Source organism: Heptranchias perlo, chromosome 2 (assembly GCF_035084215.1).
Source record: "Heptranchias perlo isolate sHepPer1 chromosome 2, sHepPer1.hap1, whole genome shotgun sequence".
Taxonomy (NCBI): domain Eukaryota; kingdom Metazoa; phylum Chordata; class Chondrichthyes; order Hexanchiformes; family Hexanchidae; genus Heptranchias; species Heptranchias perlo.
This window is the reverse complement of record NC_090326.1, coordinates 92,681,941-92,701,586: the sequence shown is the minus strand read 5'-3', so window position 1 is coordinate 92,701,586 and position 19,646 is coordinate 92,681,941. Positions and strand designations below refer to the sequence as shown.

The 19,646-nt window shown below is 40.6% G+C and overlaps 1 protein-coding gene across 1 annotated transcript in view; it reads left to right on the top strand.

The window, feature by feature from the left end:
• LOC137332264 (electrogenic aspartate/glutamate antiporter SLC25A13, mitochondrial) overlaps positions 1 to 19,646 on the top strand; it is a 150,667-nt gene that overhangs the window by 41,056 nt on the left and 89,965 nt on the right. The window contains exons 4-5 of the mRNA XM_067995972.1: positions 10,392 to 10,507; positions 13,778 to 13,917. Coding sequence (XP_067852073.1) covers positions 10,392 to 10,507; positions 13,778 to 13,917 — 256 coding nt within the window. The remainder of the gene's footprint in view (positions 1 to 10,391; positions 10,508 to 13,777; positions 13,918 to 19,646) is intronic.

Here is a 19,646-nt window from a genome sequence, read left to right as displayed (position 1 = left end):
CCCCAAGAATCCTCAATTCTTTCCTGCACCAACTACTGACTGCTGTCTCCAAACTACTCACCAGTCCGCACTTTAAAACAAAAAGTTCATTCTCAGGTAGTAGACGTCACTGGCAAGGCCGGCATTTATTGCCCATCCCTAGTTTCCCTGAGAAGATGGTGGTGGGCCTTCATCTTGAACTGCTGCAGTGCAGCTGTTTGATACAACTGAGTGGCTTGCTAGGCCACTTCAAAGGGCAGTTAAGCATCAACTACGTTGTACCTCACCGTCCCAATTCCTAAACAACTTTTACACAGTTCCTAAATCACCATATTACCAACAACCCTTCCCAAATACCATATTTTCTCACGTACTATCACCAGCACTACACTTTCTATAAAATACCATTTCCTCAGACTTCCTGTCAGCAATGTGACATACGATTCACTAGTTAATATGAAGAATAGAAATAAATGAATGCATAGATATTTGCAATCCACATAAACTCCAGCATAGACTAGTTGGGCCGAATGGCCTGTTTCTGTGCTGTAGACTCTATGTAATATGTAATTCTATTTAACAGTTCCCTGCGCCCCAGGCTAGCATACATGTCCTGGTTCAACTTCAAGCTGTCTAACTACCTAATTTAAAATTTCTGGTGAAATGATTGTCATATAACGTATCTGTCTACACAATCTTAAGTGCATTATGTTAGAGATATTATAAAATAGTTGTACTACACTAAACTCTGCAGCTCCAGGGTTTATGTCTTCAGTTCTAGGATGGGTTTTAGGGTCAACCCATATGGGGTTTTATTGATTAGTGGCAGCTATGAGCATTTATGGGCACTAACTGAAAATTTGTAGATGTATTGGGATGACAAAATTGAGGATGGGGTTGTTGGAGGAGAACATTTATATAGAGGTTTACTAAGTTGAAGGGTGCGAGGGAAAACCATATCTGACTGCCTTGCTCCATGCCATTGTGTTGTGGCTCAATACAAAAATTAAAATTGATATCTGCAGTCTTGTGCAAGTCTGTGGGCCAAGTTCATCTGTATGATCCCACCTGAAGGGAGATGCCCACAGTTAAGTAGCAATAGGGAACAAGAAAATTTTAGCTATGTTTTTCTAAGTTATCTGCATACCTCAACATGCATTCTTCTGAATGTTAAGTATTGAATTAAATGATTAATTTAAAACAGGTTAGTGAGCCATCTATAATGTGGTTAAAAGTAGAACTTTTAGGATTTGTTTGTAGAGGTAACTAAATTTGGAAGACTGACTTGTTAAATGTATATGCCAAAAATGAAATAGTACCGTGTTGGTTTAAGCTCACTGTATAGTGGTAAATAATGAGCCCTTGTGTGGTAATAAACAGTAACCTCAATCTGATTTGATTAGGAACGATCATGTGGCTGCTGTTTCAAATCCTGAGAGTTTAACATACTGACTTAATTTTCTAAACATGAATTAAAACCAAATGACTCTAATATAGTTGGAGGAACTTGTATACTGGTAGTGGGGCTTATACTTTGTTTTAGAAAGCTTCTAAATTAACAGTACAGACATTTAAAAGTAGTTTGTTTGAATTTGCTTTCAACGAGATGTGCCGTTTCATTATACAAAGATTACAAGTCCTGTATTCATTTTTACCAATTAAAGAGGAATGTTATGGTTGGGAAGTATTTTCAAGGTAAAGCATTGCCCTTTTAGTTGGAATACAAAATTTTGTTTTTGAAACTAAGCATTTGGGGGAAACTTTCTCACCTTAGGTCCTTTCTAGGCTGTGTCTCCATTTCAGCTAAAAGGATAACTTCCCACCAATTGTGCCTCCAAACCAGCCATTAGAATCCCTGATGGTGGCCTGGAGACAGCTTTCATTGAAGTATATTCCCCCTCTCCTCCTCAGCGTGAAAGAGAAGTGCCTTGGCCCTCTGTCTCCTGGCTTCCCATCATGACTTGCACTATTAAGAAAGAACTTGCATTTATATCACACCTTTCATGTCCTCAGGACATCCCAAAGTGCTTCACAGCCAATGAAGTATTGAAGTATTATCACTGAAATAATGTAGGTAAACACGGCAGCCAATTTGCATACAACAGGATTCCACAAAAAGCAATGAGATAAATGACCAGATGATCTGTTTTTAGTGATGTTGGTTGAAGGATAAATGTTGGCCAGGACACTGGGAGTTCTCCCCTGCTATTCTTCAAAAATGCCATGGGAACTTTTACATCCACTTGGATGAGCAGATGGGGCCTCATTTGAATGTCATTCAGAAGAGAGCATTTCCGACAATACAGCACTCCCTCACTACTGCACTGAAGTGTCAGCCGAGATTATGTGCTCAAGTCTCTGCAGTAGGACTTGAATCCATACCTTCTGGCTTGGAGGCGAGTGTGCTACCACTGAGCCAAGACTGAAATCGGAGTTTGGGACCTCAGCAATGAGCACAACAACATTCTGAAATATAAACCGAAAATGTTGGGAAACACTCAGCAGGTCGTGCAGCATCTGGAGGCAAAAGATTGGGTTAGATGTTGGGAAATACATTATTTCACGAGTTATCGGCCTTGAACAGATTACCGAAGCACGTGGTGTTTATGGATTGCCTGCAGCTCTTCAAAAAGGAGATGGACAAGTTCTTGAGAGAGGAAGACATTTCCAGTTATGGAGGATAAGCTGTGGATAGTAGCATTTATGGGTTACTGCCGGGTCCTGGAGATTTGCTTGACTGCGTGGGAAGTTGGAGTGGAATTTCAGAGTTTCTCCTAAATTGGCCTCAAATTTTCTCTCTGCTTTTTGCCTCTCTCAAATGATTACCTGACAGGGGCTGGATAAATTGTGTACGTGACTGCATTATGTCTAGATAGGCAGGGTTGATGCACCAGATGGCCTTTTCCTATATGGCCAGTACTGAGTAAATTCAGGGTGACCTGATGGAGGTCTTCAAGATTATGAAGGGCTATAGTGATTGTTTGTTTCCACTGGTTGCAAGAAAATAATGAGAGGGCACAGATTTAAGATAATTACAAAAAATTAAAGGGTGGTTAGGAAAAAAAAATCCTTTATTTTCAAAAGGAGATCTGTTGATATTGTAGTTCAAATGGGGAGGCACAATGCCACTTCAGTCATGACTAGGAAGGGCTGGTGACTTTAAAAAGCCTGGTAGCATTCTCTTTGAAGGGGAACCAGTGAGTGACTGGGTCTGATTTAATTAGATATTGTCGGAGTTTCTACTTGCATAAGAAGGAACATAGGAAAAGAAGTAGGCCGTTCAGCCCCTTGAGCCTGTTCTGCCATTCAATTAGATCATGGCTGATCCGTATCTTACTCCATCTACCCGCCTTGGTTCTGTAACCCTTAATACCCTTGCCTAACAAAAATCTATCAACCTCAGTTTTGAAATTTTCATTTGACCTAGCCTCAACAGCTTTTTGGGGGAGAGAGTTCCAGATTTCCACTACCCTTTGTGTGACTAAGTGCTTTCTGACATCACCTCTGAATGGCCTAGTTCTAATTTTAAGGTTATGCCCCTTGTTCTGGACTCTCCCACCAGAGGAAATAGTTTCTCTCTACCCTATCAAATCTTTTAATCATCTTAAACACTTCAATTAGATCACCCCTTAATCTTCTATATTCTAGTCTATGCAACATGACCTCATAATTTAACCCTTTTAGCCCCGGTATCATTCTGTTGAATCTGCGCTGCACTCCCTCCAAGGCCAATACATCCTCCCTGAGGTGCAGTGCCCAGAACTGAATGCTGTACTCTAAACAGGCTCTTAACCAGAGCTTTGTACAGCTATAATATTTCCACCACTTTGTATTCCAGCCCTTTTGAGATCAAGGCCATTCCATTAGCCTTTTAAATTTTTTTAATATACCTGTCGACTAGCTTTTATTGATTTCTGTACTTGGACTGCTAAATCTCTCTGCTCATCCACAGTTCCTAGCTTCTCACCATTTAGAAAATACTCTGATCTATCTTTCTTAGGTCCAAAGTGGATGATCTCACACTTTTCCTCATTGAACTCCATATGCCACAGTTTTGTCTACTCACTTAATCTATCAATGTCCCTTTGCAGCTTTCTGCTCCATCTGTACTTTTTACCATGCTACTTAATTTGGTGTCATCAGCAAAAGATACTTACCTTATCAATCAGTGTATGGCTATTGTGCACACATCCCACACCTACCCATTTCAGAGCAGTTTTTTCCCCCCAGAATGCGTTCATTTGTTCCCCATGGAATAAAAGGGGCAGTGGCACCATGGATACAAAATTGGCTAAGTGACACGCAACAGAGAGCAGTGGTGATCGGTTGTTTCTCGGACTGGAGGGAGGTATACAGTGGTATTCCCCGGGGTCGGTACTAGGACCACTGCTTTTCTTGATATATATTAATGACTGGGACTTGGGTGTACAGGGCACAATTTCCAAATTCGCAGATGACACAAAACTTGGAAGTGTAGTGAACAGTGAGGAAGACAGTGATAGACTTCAAGAGGACGTAGACAGGCTGGTGGCATGGGCGGACACGTGGTGGATGAAATTTAACGCAGAGAAGTGCGAAGTGATACATTTTGGTAGGAAGAACGAGGAGAGGCAATATAAACTAAAGGGTACAATTCTAAAGGGGATGCAGGAACAGAGAGACCTGGGGGTATATGTGCACAGGTCGTTGAAGGTGGCAGGGCAGGTTGAGAAAGTGATTTTAAAAAAAGCATATGGGATCCTGGACTTTATAAATAGAGGGATAGAGTACAAAAGCAAGGAAGTTATGATAAATCTGTATAAAACACTGGTTCGGCCACAACTGGAGTAGTGTGTCCAATTCTGGGCACCCCACTTTTGGAAAGATATGAAGGCCTTAGAGAGGCTGCAGAAAAGATTTACTAGAATGGTTCCAGGGATGAAGGACTTCAGTTACGTGGATAGACTGGAGAAGCTGGGGCTGTTCTCCTTAGAGCAGAGAAGGTTGAGAGAAGATTTGATAGAAATGTTCAAAATCATGAGGGGTCTAGACAGAGTAGATAGAGAAAAACTGTTCCTATTGGCGGAAGGGTCGTTATCCAGAGGACACAGATTTATGGTGATTGGCAAAAGAATCAAAGGCAACATGAGGAAAAACTTTTTAACGCAACGAGTGGTTATTATCTGGAATGCACTGCCTGAAAGGACTGTAGAGGCAGATTCATTCGTGGCGTTCAAAAGGGGATTGGATAGGTGCATGAAGGAAAAAAAATTGCAGGACTACGGGGAAAGGGCGGGGGCATGGGACTAGCTGTATTGCTCTTGCAGAGACCCGGCACAGGCTTGACGGGCCGAATGGCCTCCTTCTGTGCTGTAACCATTCTATGATTTTACAACTTTTGCCACCAGAATACAACTGGGGATTGGCCCCACGTTTTTGACAGTAAGCAGTTGAAGCTATGTGATCCATTCTTTAGTGGTCAACAGGTTGTACTATATTTCAGGACAATATACGTTCCAAAATGTGGAGGTTCTTTCAAAATATTGTAACTAATATTCTCATTATTAAATAACTGGTAAGTTTAAATCCAACTCAACTCTCTGAACATTGTAAGAATATACATTTACCAATATTATCAACTGTTATGTTTTTGCTGTTTACAAAAGATCTAATTGCTACAAAAAAATCCAGAATACTATTATTACCAATCTTGTTCTGTTATGTATTTGCAAGTACTGTATAATTAAAATCATTCCAGTAATGAAGTCCTATTCAGAACCATTGACTGCATGTGTACAATATCTCTCAATGCTGAGGAAAGATTTGACTGTGTACCAGAAATGGTGGGAACAAAACAGTCCACTTGTGTTTTAGGCAGGAATTTTTATTCTTCACCTTTGTGAAAGCATCCCAGAGACACCTCACTGCCACTTCTCTTCCAGGAATGTCCACCTTGAAGAAGTTCTGCTCTTCTCTCCGGCGAAGACTGAAGCATTGGCTCTGTTTCTTCATGGGATGGTCCTTGACTTGCTGAGCTTTACCAGCATTTTCTGTTTTTATTTCAGGAGGTCAGAAACAGACTGAAATGAGCAGACACGTAGCAAATTAAATTTAACGCAGAGAAGTGTGAAGTGAGAAGGGTGGGGGAGTGGGACTAACTGGATTGTTCTTTCAAAGAGCCAGCACAAGCATGATGTGCCGATTTGGCCTCCTCCTGTGCTGTACCAACTATAATGTTTTTCTATTACGTTTTTGAGTATGGATTCCATTATTTTTCCTACCGTCGTTAAGCTAATTGATCTATAGTTCCCTGGACTTGTTCTATCTGCCTTTTTAAATATAGGAATCACATTAGCTGTCTGCCAGTCCTCTGACACTGTTCCCTTTTCCAATTAATTTTTATATCTATGTAACAGTGTATCTGCTATCTCTTCCCTAACGTCTTCTGCAATCCATCTGGCCCTGGGGTTTTATCCCCTCTATTTTTGATTAGTTTACCAATTATCTCCCCCCTTTCTATCTTAAATGTTTTTATATCTTTTTCAATGTCATCTTCTAATGTCATGCCCACCTTGTTAGTCTCCCTGGTAAATACTGGAGCAAAGTAATTATTTAATACTTCTGCCATTTTGCTGTCATTGCCTGAGTTTATCGTGTATATCCCTTAGTAGCCCTATCCCTATCCTGATTTTTCTTTTGTTGTTTGTGTTTGTGGAATACTTTACTATTTTTTGATTTTCCTTGATAATTTAATTTTGTGGTTTCTTTTTGCCTTCCTAATTTTTTTAACTTATTTCCTAACCTTTTTGTATTCCCTATTGTTATCCTCTCCTTTGTTGTCTATGTACTTAGTGTATGCCTTTTTCTTTAGTTTCAGTTTTGCCCTTATTTCTTCATTCATCCATGGTGTATCATTACTGGCTAGTTTGTTCTTGCCTTTTAGTGGGAAATATTTCTCCTCGACTCTCTTGATCACCATTTTAAATGTTTCCCAATGCTGTTCTATTTCTTTGTTTGTCAGTATATTTCTCCAGTTTATTTTCCCTTGTTCCATTCTCATCCCCTCAAATTCATCTTTTTTCCCATTTATTACTTTGGTCTTGTCTTACTTATGTCCTTCTCAGTCTTTATCTTAAACCTTATTATGTTGTGATCACTATTGCCTAGATGTTTCCCTGTGCTTACTTCTCTTATCTGTTATGGTTCATTTCCCATTACTGGATCCAGCAGTGATTCCTTTCTTGGGCTTGTTACATACTGGGTTAAAAAGGAGTCCTGCACAAATTGTAAAAACTCCATTCCCTGTACCCTTTTACCTACCTCTTGCCAGTTTATTTGGGTGTAGTTAAAATCTCCCATGATTATTATTCTATGCCCTTTACTCATTTCTTATATTTGCTTACATATTTCTTCCTCTGCCTCCTTTCCACTGTTAGCGTGATCTATCCCTCCTTATCTTTTATTTCAATCCAGGTGGATTCTGTTTCCATCCTTCTGTTAGTTAACCCGTTGATTACAGGTTAAGAAATAATGAATACTGTGAAGACCACTTGAAGTAAATAAGCCTGATCCTTTTGGAAAGTTACCAGTTTTACATATTGCACTGAATGGTTGGTCTGATTCCATCTAAAGGTAGAAAAGCACATTAATCTGATCGTTCACATTAACACTTTCCAATAGGTTATGTTTAATACTTCCTCTCTATTACTTTGGGTTGGGAAGGAGAGAACTTACAATGTTGTGCTATATGGTCTCTCATCTTCTCATTGACAGTAGCTTGCCAACTCTGTAAACTGACTTTTATGGCATGTGTAAATTGCAGAAAGGCTTCAAAGTGGTTCCACGGTATGTTATGGTCATTGTTGCTCTGAATTTGTCCTGTTTTAATTTACTGGCTCTCGAAGTTGGGGAAGACCCATACAGTCTAATAATACTTAAAGTGCTGCAGCCTGCCCTTGGTAAGCGGTGGCAGCTTGTTTGCCACTAATTTGGCTTTGCCCCTAGTGATGCAGGGAAAATCCACCTCAAGAGGTGGATAACCATGACGCTGGAGGCACTACCTCCATCTAATTTATATTGTGGTGCTGCTGCTGGAGGGAGTGGGTGCTTTCTGCAGTGGCAGCACTGTTATATAAATACAGCATTAGTGGACTTCCAACAGACATTATTTCACCAATGAGCAGTTTTTTTGCACCCCGACTCATCTCAGGCCCTGATGAGAGGTCAGGCTTTTGCCATTACCACCTTTAGCTAGTGACTAGAAGGGTACAGGAGCAGTTGGGCACTTGTTCCCTTTTTTGTCTTCCTTTTTTCAGTAGGCAAGTACCTACTCTTGGTTCAGCATAAATTGCTGTGTGAGGGGAGATGTGGATTGGATTCAGCATCTGACCACTATGTTTTAGAGCTGTAGTCTTTAGATTTTGTTCTGATGAAATAGCATGCTATTTTGGTTTTAAGTGACACTGTGTAATTTTAACATTTTTAATTGATTAGAAATAAATTCAGTATGTAAATTCCGTGTCTTTTTATCGATCCCTTGCTTAAAAGCTCTGTTCTGGTGAAACACAAAATCATTGACTTTTTTTTTTGTGGTGTGTACATTGTCTCAGCTTGAAATTGTTTTGGCTGATTTGCATCAAATTTAGTAAGTAGGCTGATGGTATCATGTACTATAGCCTGAGGTCCCTGCCTTAATTAGAAGGGAGAGTAACATTGCCCCTCTGACCCCCCACCACCATCAGATTTGCACAGATGAAAGGGTGTTGGCTGAACTAAGATGTAGCTTTTAACTGAAATTGAAATGGATTATTACAGAAACTATTAGGAAGAAATGGAACTAATTTCCAGATGAACAAACTGCTTGCTTTATACACAGTTCTTTTGGGAAGAATTATTTTGATTTATTTACGTAGCTATGAGTAATGTAGCTTTGGCAGTATTCTGGAGGAAAACATTCTCATACCTTCACTCCTTTGCACATTCAGTATTTTGTTCTGGTTTTAAAAAATGCTTTTTTTTGTATCTGTTGAACTAGCATGCTATTTTGGTTTTAAGTGACAGTGTAATTTTAAAATTTTCAATTGATTAGTAATAAATCAGTACTAAAAAGTTCATAGACATTTTCTTTTCTTGATGTAACAGACTTTACTGTGTAGGAAACCCCTGCAAACTTTGTGTCACTCCCAAGGACCCCATGTCCTAACTTCTGAAAGGCTGCCCATAGGAAAATAGTGCTGTCATTGCAGAAAATACTTTTTGTAATTACAGAAAAAATAATGTTAGTAAGTAAACAAACACAGAAATCTAGGAAACTTCAGGAAACCCCAGTTTAAAAATCTTTGGCAGATGGTGGTCGATTTTCCTCTGCCTAATGCCCTCTGTGCGCCAGCTTCCAGGACATTAGGCAAAGGAAAATGGTTCGGAGACCTGAAATGCCAGGTCTCTGCCCCTTTTATGCAAGATGCACATTTCCTGGGTGTCCTCAGCCTGGACAGGGAGCTCCCACCTGAAACGAGCAGGTGCATTTACATACACATGACATGGGAGTGAAGTAGTCATGCCCCCCCGCCATGTCATTTTCGGGTCCCCACCCAATGGATGCCAGAAAAGAATAGTTCCCAAGGAAACTGGGCATTAGAGATTGCGAGGCTGCCTTTTCAGGTAAGATTTTTTGTTTCTGTTAACCTTCCACGATGCAGCAAAACTCCTCTACGGGTTCTGAAATCAGCTGAATGGCCCCAAAACTGCTGGAATTTGCACTGTAATAGGCCCTTGAGGTCTGCGGCAGCCACAACTTCTGTCAATGATCTGGTGTGTGTGCTAATTCCCAGATGGTAGTCCTATCTGCTTAAAGTCTATATGACCGGAACCTGGAAAAAAGGCTGAGTTCTGCTGAAGTCTGCCTGACTTATGACTGAGTGAAGGGGATGGGGAGAGGAAAACTGGGGCCCTGATATGGCAATACGTTTTGATCTTCCTAGTAGCTATGTTACTGTGTACTGTTACGTTTTGACTTCATGAAATTTCTAGAAGATCCTGGCAGAAGTGCTGGGATCTGCCTCCTGGGAATCTCTTCTGCTGAAATATCCAGAGTCGGGAAGGTTCCCTAATTTAAATACGGGTGCACACTGCCACCGTAGGCACATCTCAATCATTCACTAATAATGTACATGTCTACTGCATAACAGCCGGTTTCTGCATAAATTAAAATTCACTTCATTTTTATTGGCTTTTTAAAGCCAAAAGGGATTTTTACTGTAACACTTAGTTAAACTGCAGTCCAGGTCCTGGAATCTTTGCAAGGTAATACGTTCCTCCTGTGGGCTTGCCTCATTTTCTAAGACTTGAAGCACTGCAGACAGTGATGCAATATTCTATTTAAGGATTTGGCCCTCATTTGTATTGCAATAACATAGTCTACTTCGTATTTGCAGGTTGATCTCCTTTCAAGAATTTCTTGCATTTGAGTCTGTTTTGCGTGCACCAGATGCCTTATACATTGTTGCTTTCCAGCTGTTTGACACGGGTGGCAGAGGAGAAGTCAGCTTTGGTATGTACTGCTAGAGAAGTGCTGGGGAAACAGTGGAGATAAATAGCAAGACTGAAAATATTGGAAGTCTAAAATAAAATGAGAATTTGGACAGCAGGCCAATCAGTGCTCAAGAGTGAAAGATAGGTTTACATTTTCAATGAAACCTTTCAACAGAACCAAAGAGCTACATCTGAAATATTAACCTATAGCTTTCCCCATGCTAACTAACCTACTGTGGATTTCCTTCATTTTTTGTTTTCATTTTGCAAACAGCAATATTCCTATTTTTCATTTTAAAACCATTTTTATTCCCATTTTCTAAATGCATGTAGTGAATCTTTACTGTAGTGCCTACAATATCAGGAGATATGTTCTTCATGCCCACAAGTCAACCAATATATTTTACTTTTTAAGAAAAAAGTACTATAACAAAGTACTTCCTTAAACTATTGGCTTCCTTAGATAAGCCTCTGCTGCAGGAATGGGATCATTTCCATGGTGAGGCAGATGTCTGGAGAAGTCACATGCTACTATGCAGTCACCCTTTTTCAAGAAATTGTTATCTACTGAAACTATTAATGGACTGTCTTGCAGATCTGGGAGAATTCCCCCCCTCCCTACCACGAATCTGGCAAAAGATCACTCTACACCTGCTTTTGTGTGGCTGCAGCTATCTTTTAAAATAAAAGTATTTGAGAGGGTTTATTGCACAAACAGAAGATAAAATGTATTTTACTATTGACCTAGTTACAACGTTTACTTATCAGAAACAAAACATGAATTCTTACACAGAATGTAATTGACATTTTCTTGGTCAAACTTCCTGTCTTTCCCTAACCATAATTCTGTACTTCATTCTTCGTCCTGCTGCCTGTAGACCATCGAAACCAAACTGTCATATTATATTACTCTGAAAGAAAGTTGGATTGCAGTTAATTTCGAATGCTGAAGTAATTACATCATCAGTAATCAGTTCATGCATTTGCTGGCACAAGTATGTTTAAAATACCATTACCAAGACTGCCTTCAGATTTGCAGTTACTTTTTGGCAGATATTAGTGAAATAGGCATGATTTCGTTTAGTGAAGTATAGGTAATATTATTGAAGAAAAATATAATAATCGATGCCTGAGTTAATGGTACATGATAATGGTATAAATCTTGAAACACTAATCAAGAGTTTACAGAGTGGCTGCAAATTCTTGCTACATTATACTGATTATACTACTTTTATGTGATCTCCCATATCTATCCAATTAGATGCTTATTATTTGTTCATTGCATAACATATAAAACTGCTTTTAATGAAAAAAAAATGAATTGAAACCTAACCCTTTTAATATCATCTCAATATAGATTGTCACAAAATATTTCTCCCTATCACTCAAGATCTAAATTTTTCCTCCCTTAGGATCTAAGTTTTAGACATAAGCTGATCTGTGAAATTCTGGATATTGTTTTTAAGCAATAGATAGATAAATTCCAGGCTTCATCTGTTACCAATTAAATTGGGGTGTGCAGTAGGCTTATTTGGCTAATATTTTCTCTGCATGTTAGCTTTATTTGTAATTTTTTTGTCTGTATATTAGCCCATGTCTGTACCTGTATAAATGTGTACCTGTATAACTTGGTCTGGTCGGTTCTGTTATGGAACAGACTTATTGCCATAAGGTTACTGTACTCGAAAGGTTAATTTGAAACAGAGTTCTGAAAGCAGTTTTGACTAGTTCTTGCACCTGTGCAACAAAAGTAGTATAAGATGTTGGCGCTTGCTGTTAGGTGTTGACAACCACATAAAAGCTGATAATGCAAGTCAGTTGGGTTTAAATGATTTAGTGGTGTTCCTTGTTCCTGGTATTACATTTAATGCCCTGTTAATGTCGCAGCCATTTCTGTTTGATTGCAGAAAGATCTGTATTCCGTACCTTTTTTCTTTGTCCGTAAAATGATTTTGCGTTTGCTTCTCAATTTTTGGTGATTTTAAATTTGAAGTGAAATTGTGCTGTAAGAAATATATCGTAACACATTGAAATAAAGTTTCTGCAAAAAAACTGACAGAATTTGGAAGAGTTTTTATGATGGGAGTGTCTACACATACATAAACATTTCTCTCTCTGCCTACAGCAAATTCATAGGCCTAGAAATTCATTCACGCTGACGCTAAGTCCCTGCGTGGAAAGGGTAGGCCCAAGGCCTCGTTAATATCAGACAGGCGAACTGCAGACCCCAGCTGGTTGTCCCCAGGCAACTCGTTGGTGAAGATCACTGGCCCTCAGTTAGGTCTTAAAGGGTGGGGGTGGGGGAGGGGGAAAGAGGGAGGACAAACTGGCCGATCAAGGACCACTGGTTAGGCCGCATGCAGACCTGGTTTTCCTGAACCCAATTTTGCACGGGGGGGCCTCATACGGGTGCTGGGCCCTTTATTTGCATATATAAAGGGCCTAACTCCTGTTTCAGGCGCGGGCCCTGGATGCCTATCTTTCGCCTGTACCAACATGGCAGGCGGAGCACTTTCATCTTGTAATGAGGGTGCGCTTCCTGCCTACCATATTGGAAACTTAGGCGCCCATTTAGTGCCTGAAAAACAGGTGTGATGCCATCAAATTTCTAGGCCCATAATCTGTTGCAATTTTGAACATACTAGCAGTTTTGTGATTATGTATAAATAGTGGTTGTATGTATTCAGTAGAATGTAAGTAAATCAGAGGAAAATGTTCAGTCAATGTCGTTAGGTGAATTCTCTAGCTTCAGTTACTTCTGTAGCATAGAAGTAAAACTATAGCATCAGTAAAACCCTTGAATAAATATTCTCAATACCTTCATTTTAAAAGATTGAAAAAGAATCCTGTTTTTCTGTGGTTTGTGAAAGGTTGCATTCAGTCAATAATGTATGTTGTACAAATATTGATTTTTTTTTTCTAAGTATAGTTTTACTAAAACATATGTACAGTGTCTCCAGCAACTTCCAAATATTTTTGATGTCTCAATGAGAATTGACTGGTATAATTTTTCTGGAATAAGGCTGGAGGGCACTTATTGTTAAACAATGAATTTGATAGGTTAGTCACTACAAGCATTTAACATAAGTCATGATATATGAATATCACAGAAGAGAGAGTTTAGTCTGACAGGTGTTTGACCTTAAGTTATTTGGGAGTCAAATTCATATTAACACATTGCCGTAGGAGGTTGATAGAAAAGCTATTTCTGTCTTCAATTACAGGTAGCATGCACTTTTTTTCTTAGTATTATACATTAATCCATATATTTCATCATGATATTGTATAGATGACATCAAGCAAATATTTAGCCAAACCGATATTCACCAGCATATCCCATTTAACTGGAATTCCGAGTTTGTGGCTTTGCACTTTGGAAAGGATAAGAAAAATCATCTTAAATACGAAGAATTTTCTCAGTTTCTCCTGGTAGGTTGCTTACATACTGTCTTGTGTATATTTAATGCTTTTATAATTCAAGTAAAATCCTCCATGTAAAAATATTAATATTTACAGTAATGTAATTACAGGCTGTACTTTGCTGAAACACTGATTTCCAGCTCAAAATCATTGTAAAACAACTTAAATTATTAGATTACTACTATATTTGTCATATTTTTCTACAAATGCTTTTAAGTATAACAAGTGTTTTCTAGGCTTTTAAAATAGTTTTCCAGTGTTGGAGAGAAGTATGTGTACATGAGTTTTACAATTTATATAAGGATGCAACTCGTACTAACGACACTAAATTTCAGTCGATTTTCTTTGAGTTAACTCTACTGAAGTGTGCATAATTTATTTGATTGCATTACAGAGACATTCATAATTTATTTTGTGACTCATACAATGATAGTACATTCTTAAATATTTCAGCTTTTGAGCAGATACTTCAGAGTTTCTGGGAGTGAAATTGGTCTTCGGCAGTAGAGCGAAATGCATTCAGTGAATCGGTAGCTCGTAGCCTAACTTGCACTAAGTCCCGCTCACCCATCACCCCTGTGCTCGCTGACGTATATTGGTTCCTGGACTGGCAATGCCTCTATTTAAAAATTCTTATCCTAGTGTTCAGATCCCTCCATGGCCTCGCCCCATCCTATCTCTGTAACCCCCTCAAGCCCTGCAACCCTCCATGATCTCTGCACTCCTCCAGTACTGGCCTCTTGCTCATCCCCGATTTCCTTCGCTCTAACATTGGCGGCCATGCCTTCAGCTACCTAGGCCCTAAGCTCTGGAATTCCCTCCCTAAACCCCTCTGCCTCTTTACCTGTCTCCTTTTTAGTTGCTCCTTTAAAACCTATCTCTATCTGTCCCGAAATCTCCCTATGTGGCTTGGTGTCAAACTTTGTTTGATAACGCTTCTTTGAAGGGCCTTGGGACATTTTCCTATGTTAAAGGCGCTATATAAATGCAAGCTGTTGTTCTACACCATGCCTGATTTTCTTATCCATTGAAGTCAATGGAAAAGATGAAGGAAAAGTAAATGACTTGCATTTACAATATATAGCGCCTTTCACAACCTCAGGATGTCCTAAAACGAATAACAGCCAATACGGTACTTTTGAAGTGTAGTCACTGTTGCATTGTAGGGAAACGTGGCAGCCAATTTGCGCACAGCTAGGTCCCACAAACAGCAGTGAGATACATGACCAGGTAATCTGATTTTGTGATGTTGATTGAGAGATAAATGTTGGCCAGGACATCAGGAGAACCCCCCCCCTGCTCCTCTTTGAATTGTGCTATGGGATCGTTTACGTCCACTCAAAAGGGCAGACAAGGCGCCTCGGTTTAGTGTCTCATCTGAAAGACGGCACCTCCAAAAGTACAGCACTCTCTCAATACTGCACTGGAGTATCAGCCTGGTTTATATGCTCAAGTCTTGAATGGGGCTTGAACCCATTACCTTCTGACTCAGGCAAGGGTGCTACTACTGAACCAAGGCAATCAGGCGCAGTGTAAAACGGGTTGCTGATTCGCTCTGAGTCTGTTTTGCGCTACTGGTGTAGACCAACTTCACCCCCTCTCTCTTACTAGGTTGTAGAATTTGATCAGCTGAAGCTGTTTCAACATTGACATTGCCCAGTACAGTAAAACATATGACTACTAACATTTTCCTAATTGAGGAGAAGTACATGTTTTTAATGCTGTATGATTTTTATAAAATATATAGGGCCAACAATAGGCTAGCTTTTAAATCAGTTTTGTGAGTGAAAAGTTGTCCTTTTGGTCATTGTTATCCATTGTAGATAAAGATAAACTTTAAATATGTTTATAAAAGTGTTTTTTGACCTACACCCTATCATGTATAAGTGTCAGCTTGGCTCAGGCCTGAAGGTTGTAGGTTCAAACCACACTCCAGGGACTTGAGCACATAATCTAGTTTGACACTTCAGTGTAGTAATGAGGGAGTGCTGCATTTTGGAGGTGCTGTCATTTATGAGACATACTAAACTGAGGTCATGTTGCCTGTAAAAGATCCCATGACACGATTCGAAGAAGATCAAGGGAGTTTCCTGGTGTCCTGGCCAACATTTATATCCCTCAACTAACGTCATAAACAGATTATCTGGTCATTAATCTCATTTGCTGTTGGTAGGACCTTATTGTGCACAAATTGGCTGTTGTATTTGCCTACATAAAAACAGTGACTACACTTCAAAATAATTCATTAACACTTTGGGACACCTGAACACATGAAAAGTGCTATATAAATGCAAGTTATTTATTTTCTTGTATACTATTGTACACAAGTTAAATTCTGTGTTGAATGTTTTTGTTGGGTAAATGGTATACTTCAATTTTTGTCCAAAGCACTTTCCTAGTAAACTGAATCTGGTGTTTCATTTTATCTAAAATGATTCAGAGGTGCAGTTTACCTAGTTTACAGGATCTGGCAGCGAATAATCAGTATAAAAGTGGCTAAAGTTCATTACTTTATTGCTCCACTTTTCATTATGATATGCTTGATTTTACTATTAATAGTTGGGGGTCATTTTATCGTTGATTTATGTTGCCGTTTGAGGAAAGAAAATGTAGCTTTATGGGGTAGAGGTTGACAAAGCACGTCCTGGGAGGGATTGTAGGCATTATCCGAGAAGCATCTTAGCAGGCTTAGCAGGAACCCCAAGAACTCTGTATTTCAGTGAGATGATACTTTAAGAGTTGACCAAGGGGCAAATTCAGCTCTTTACTATTGATTATAGGATTCTAAAAAATGTTGCATATTTGAGTTTTCCCACAGAATTCAATAAAATCTTAGTTTTGAGGCCTAAAATAATAAATCGTCATACATGTTGGGTTTACTCTTGTTCATTTTCACATTGTCTTGCCACAATTAAAGCAATTGCCCCACAGTAGAGTTATGCTGCTTTTTCAACTTCACAAAATAGTTATTTCTGTTGCATATTCAATAATACAGGCAAAATTGTGGCTGTGACACCAACTCCAGCATATCATACAAAAGTCAGGATGCTAACCTGTCATATCATAGATTGGTGTCAGTCATGAAGTAGAACAAAATTTTCAAGCACCCAATGTTTTTGTTGCATTGCTACTGTAAAAGAGGTGTTGTATAGAAGTTCATATAAAGTCTACGGGGGCTAAATTGGGCCGCATAGTGCCCATTGTGTAGGTGCTATGCAGACTCCCAAGCCTCGAAAATGGTGTCCGAGATGCACGCGCACACTTCCAGTGTGATGTGCGCAGGACGCCATCTTGGTAAAGGTGGCTGCGCACTCACACCGACAGCATGTAAAGTAGGGAGATTATGACGTAGATCAGTGTGCAATGCTGATTTAAAGGGATCTCTGCTATATTGGAAATCCATGCTCCAGCCAACGCTTAACCTCTCACAGCTGAACAGGTTTTAAACGCTATGGAGGACACCCCCGCCAGCACTATTTAAAGGGATCATGCAGGAGTTATTATTTGCTGGATTATTGCTTCTGGCTGCTGATGCATTTGTGCCTATTTTTGGAGGTATCCTATACTTGAATACTAGGACGAGGGAACATTGCCTAAAAATTACAGCCAGGACTTTCAGAAGTGAAGTCAGGAAACACTTCTACACGCAAAGAGTAGTAGAAGTTTGGAACTCTCTTCCGCAAACGGCAGTTGATGCCAGCTCAGTTGTTTGTTTTAAATGAGATTGGTAGATTTTTGTTAGCCCCATATCTCTTAATACCTTTGGTTAAGGTGGGTATATGGAATTAGGTCACAGATCAACCGTGATCTCATTGAATGGCGAAACAGGTACGAGGGGCTAAATGGACTACTCATGTTCCTATAATAAAGTTTTAATACTGTACAAGGAGTGGGCTGGCTAGCTGACTGGCAACAGCAAGGGCACTGGTGGAGTGGTAGGGGTGGGACAGGAATGCTGTCATTCTGCGAGAGGACAGCAGGTTCATCTTCCATGGAGACAGTGCTACTTGCTGCCTGCTGTTATGCGCCACCTTCTGCAAGAAAGCAGGAAGTGTATCAGTGAGTGTCCTGCAAGATGTTTGGGTGAAGTGGCTGTCATGGTTGAATAGCTGCCAGTGTGCGTGACCTGAGAGTTGTGGGTGTGCGGCTTGCAGCAGTGGTAATATGTGAGGCTGAGAGGAAGCATCTGATTGGAAGAGTTGAGTACTGATTGAAAGGGTATTTTTTATTTGTTCATGGGATGTGGGCATCGCTGGCAAGGCCAGCATTTATTGCCCTTGAGAAGGTGGTGGTGAGCTGCCTTCTTGAACCGCTGCAGTCCGTGAGGTGAAGGTTCTCCCACAGTGCTGTTAGGTAGGGAGTTCCAGGATTTTGACCCAGCGACGATGAAGGAACGGCAATATATTTCCAAGTCGGGATGGTGTGTGACTTGGAGGGGAACGTGCAAGTGGTGTTGTTCCCATGTGCCTGCTGCCCTTGTCCTTCTATCTGGTAGAGGTTGCGGGTTTGGGAGGTGCTGTGGAAGAAGCCTTGGCAAGTTGCTGCAGTGCATCCTGTGGATGGTACACACTGCAGACACAGTGTGCCGGTGGTGAAGGGAGTGAATGTTTAGGGTGGTGGATGGGGTGCCAATCAAGCGGGCTGCTTTGTCCTTGAATGTTGTTGGAGCTGCACTCATCCAGGCAAGTGGAAAGTATTCCATCACACTCCTGACTTGTGCCTTGTAGATGGTGGAAAGGCTTTGGGGAGTCAGGGGGTGAGTCACTCGCCGCAGAATACCCAGCCTCTGACCCGCTCTTGTAGCCACAGCATTTATATGGCTGGTCCAGTTAAGTTTCTGGTCAATGGTGACCCCTAGGATGTTGAAGGTGGAGGATTCGACCATGGTAATGCTGTTGAATGTCAAGGGGAGGTGGTTAGACTCTCTCTTGTTGGAGATGGTCATTGCCTGGCACTTGTCTGGCACGAATGTCATTTGCCACTTATCAGCCCAAGCCTGGATGTTGTCCAGGTCTTGCTACATGCGGGCATGGACTGCTTCATTATCTGAGGGGTTGCAAATGGGTCTGAACACTGTGCAATCATCAGTGAACATCCCCATTTCTGACCTTATGATGGAGGGAAGGTTATTGATGAAGCAGCTAAAGATGGTTGGGCCTAGGACACTTCCCTGAGGAACTCCTGCAGCAATGTCCTGGGGCTGAGATGATTGGCCTCCAACAACCACTACCATCTTCCTTTGTGCTCGGTATGACTCCAGCCACTGGAGAGTTTCCCCCCTGATTCCCGTTGACCTCAATTTTACTTGGCGATCCTTGGTGCCACACTCTGTCAAATGCTGCCTTGATGTCAAGGGCAGTCACTCTCAGCTCACCTCTGGAATTCAGCTCTTTTGTCCATGTTTGGACCAAGGCTGTAATGAGGTCTGGAGCTGAGTGGTCCTGCCGGAACCCAAACTGAGCATCGGTGAGCAGGTTATTGGTGAGTAAGTGTCGATGACACCTTCCATCACTTTGCTGATGATTGAGAGTAGACTCATGGGGTGGTAATTGACAGATTTGATTTGTCCTGCTTTTTGTGGACAGGACATACCTGGGCAATTTTCCACATTGTCGGATAGATGCCAGTGTTGTAGCTGTACTGGAACAGTTTGGCTAGAGGCGCAGCTAGTTCTGGAGCACAAGTCTTCAGCACTACGCCGGGATGTTGTCGGGGCCCATAGCCTTTGTTGTATCCAG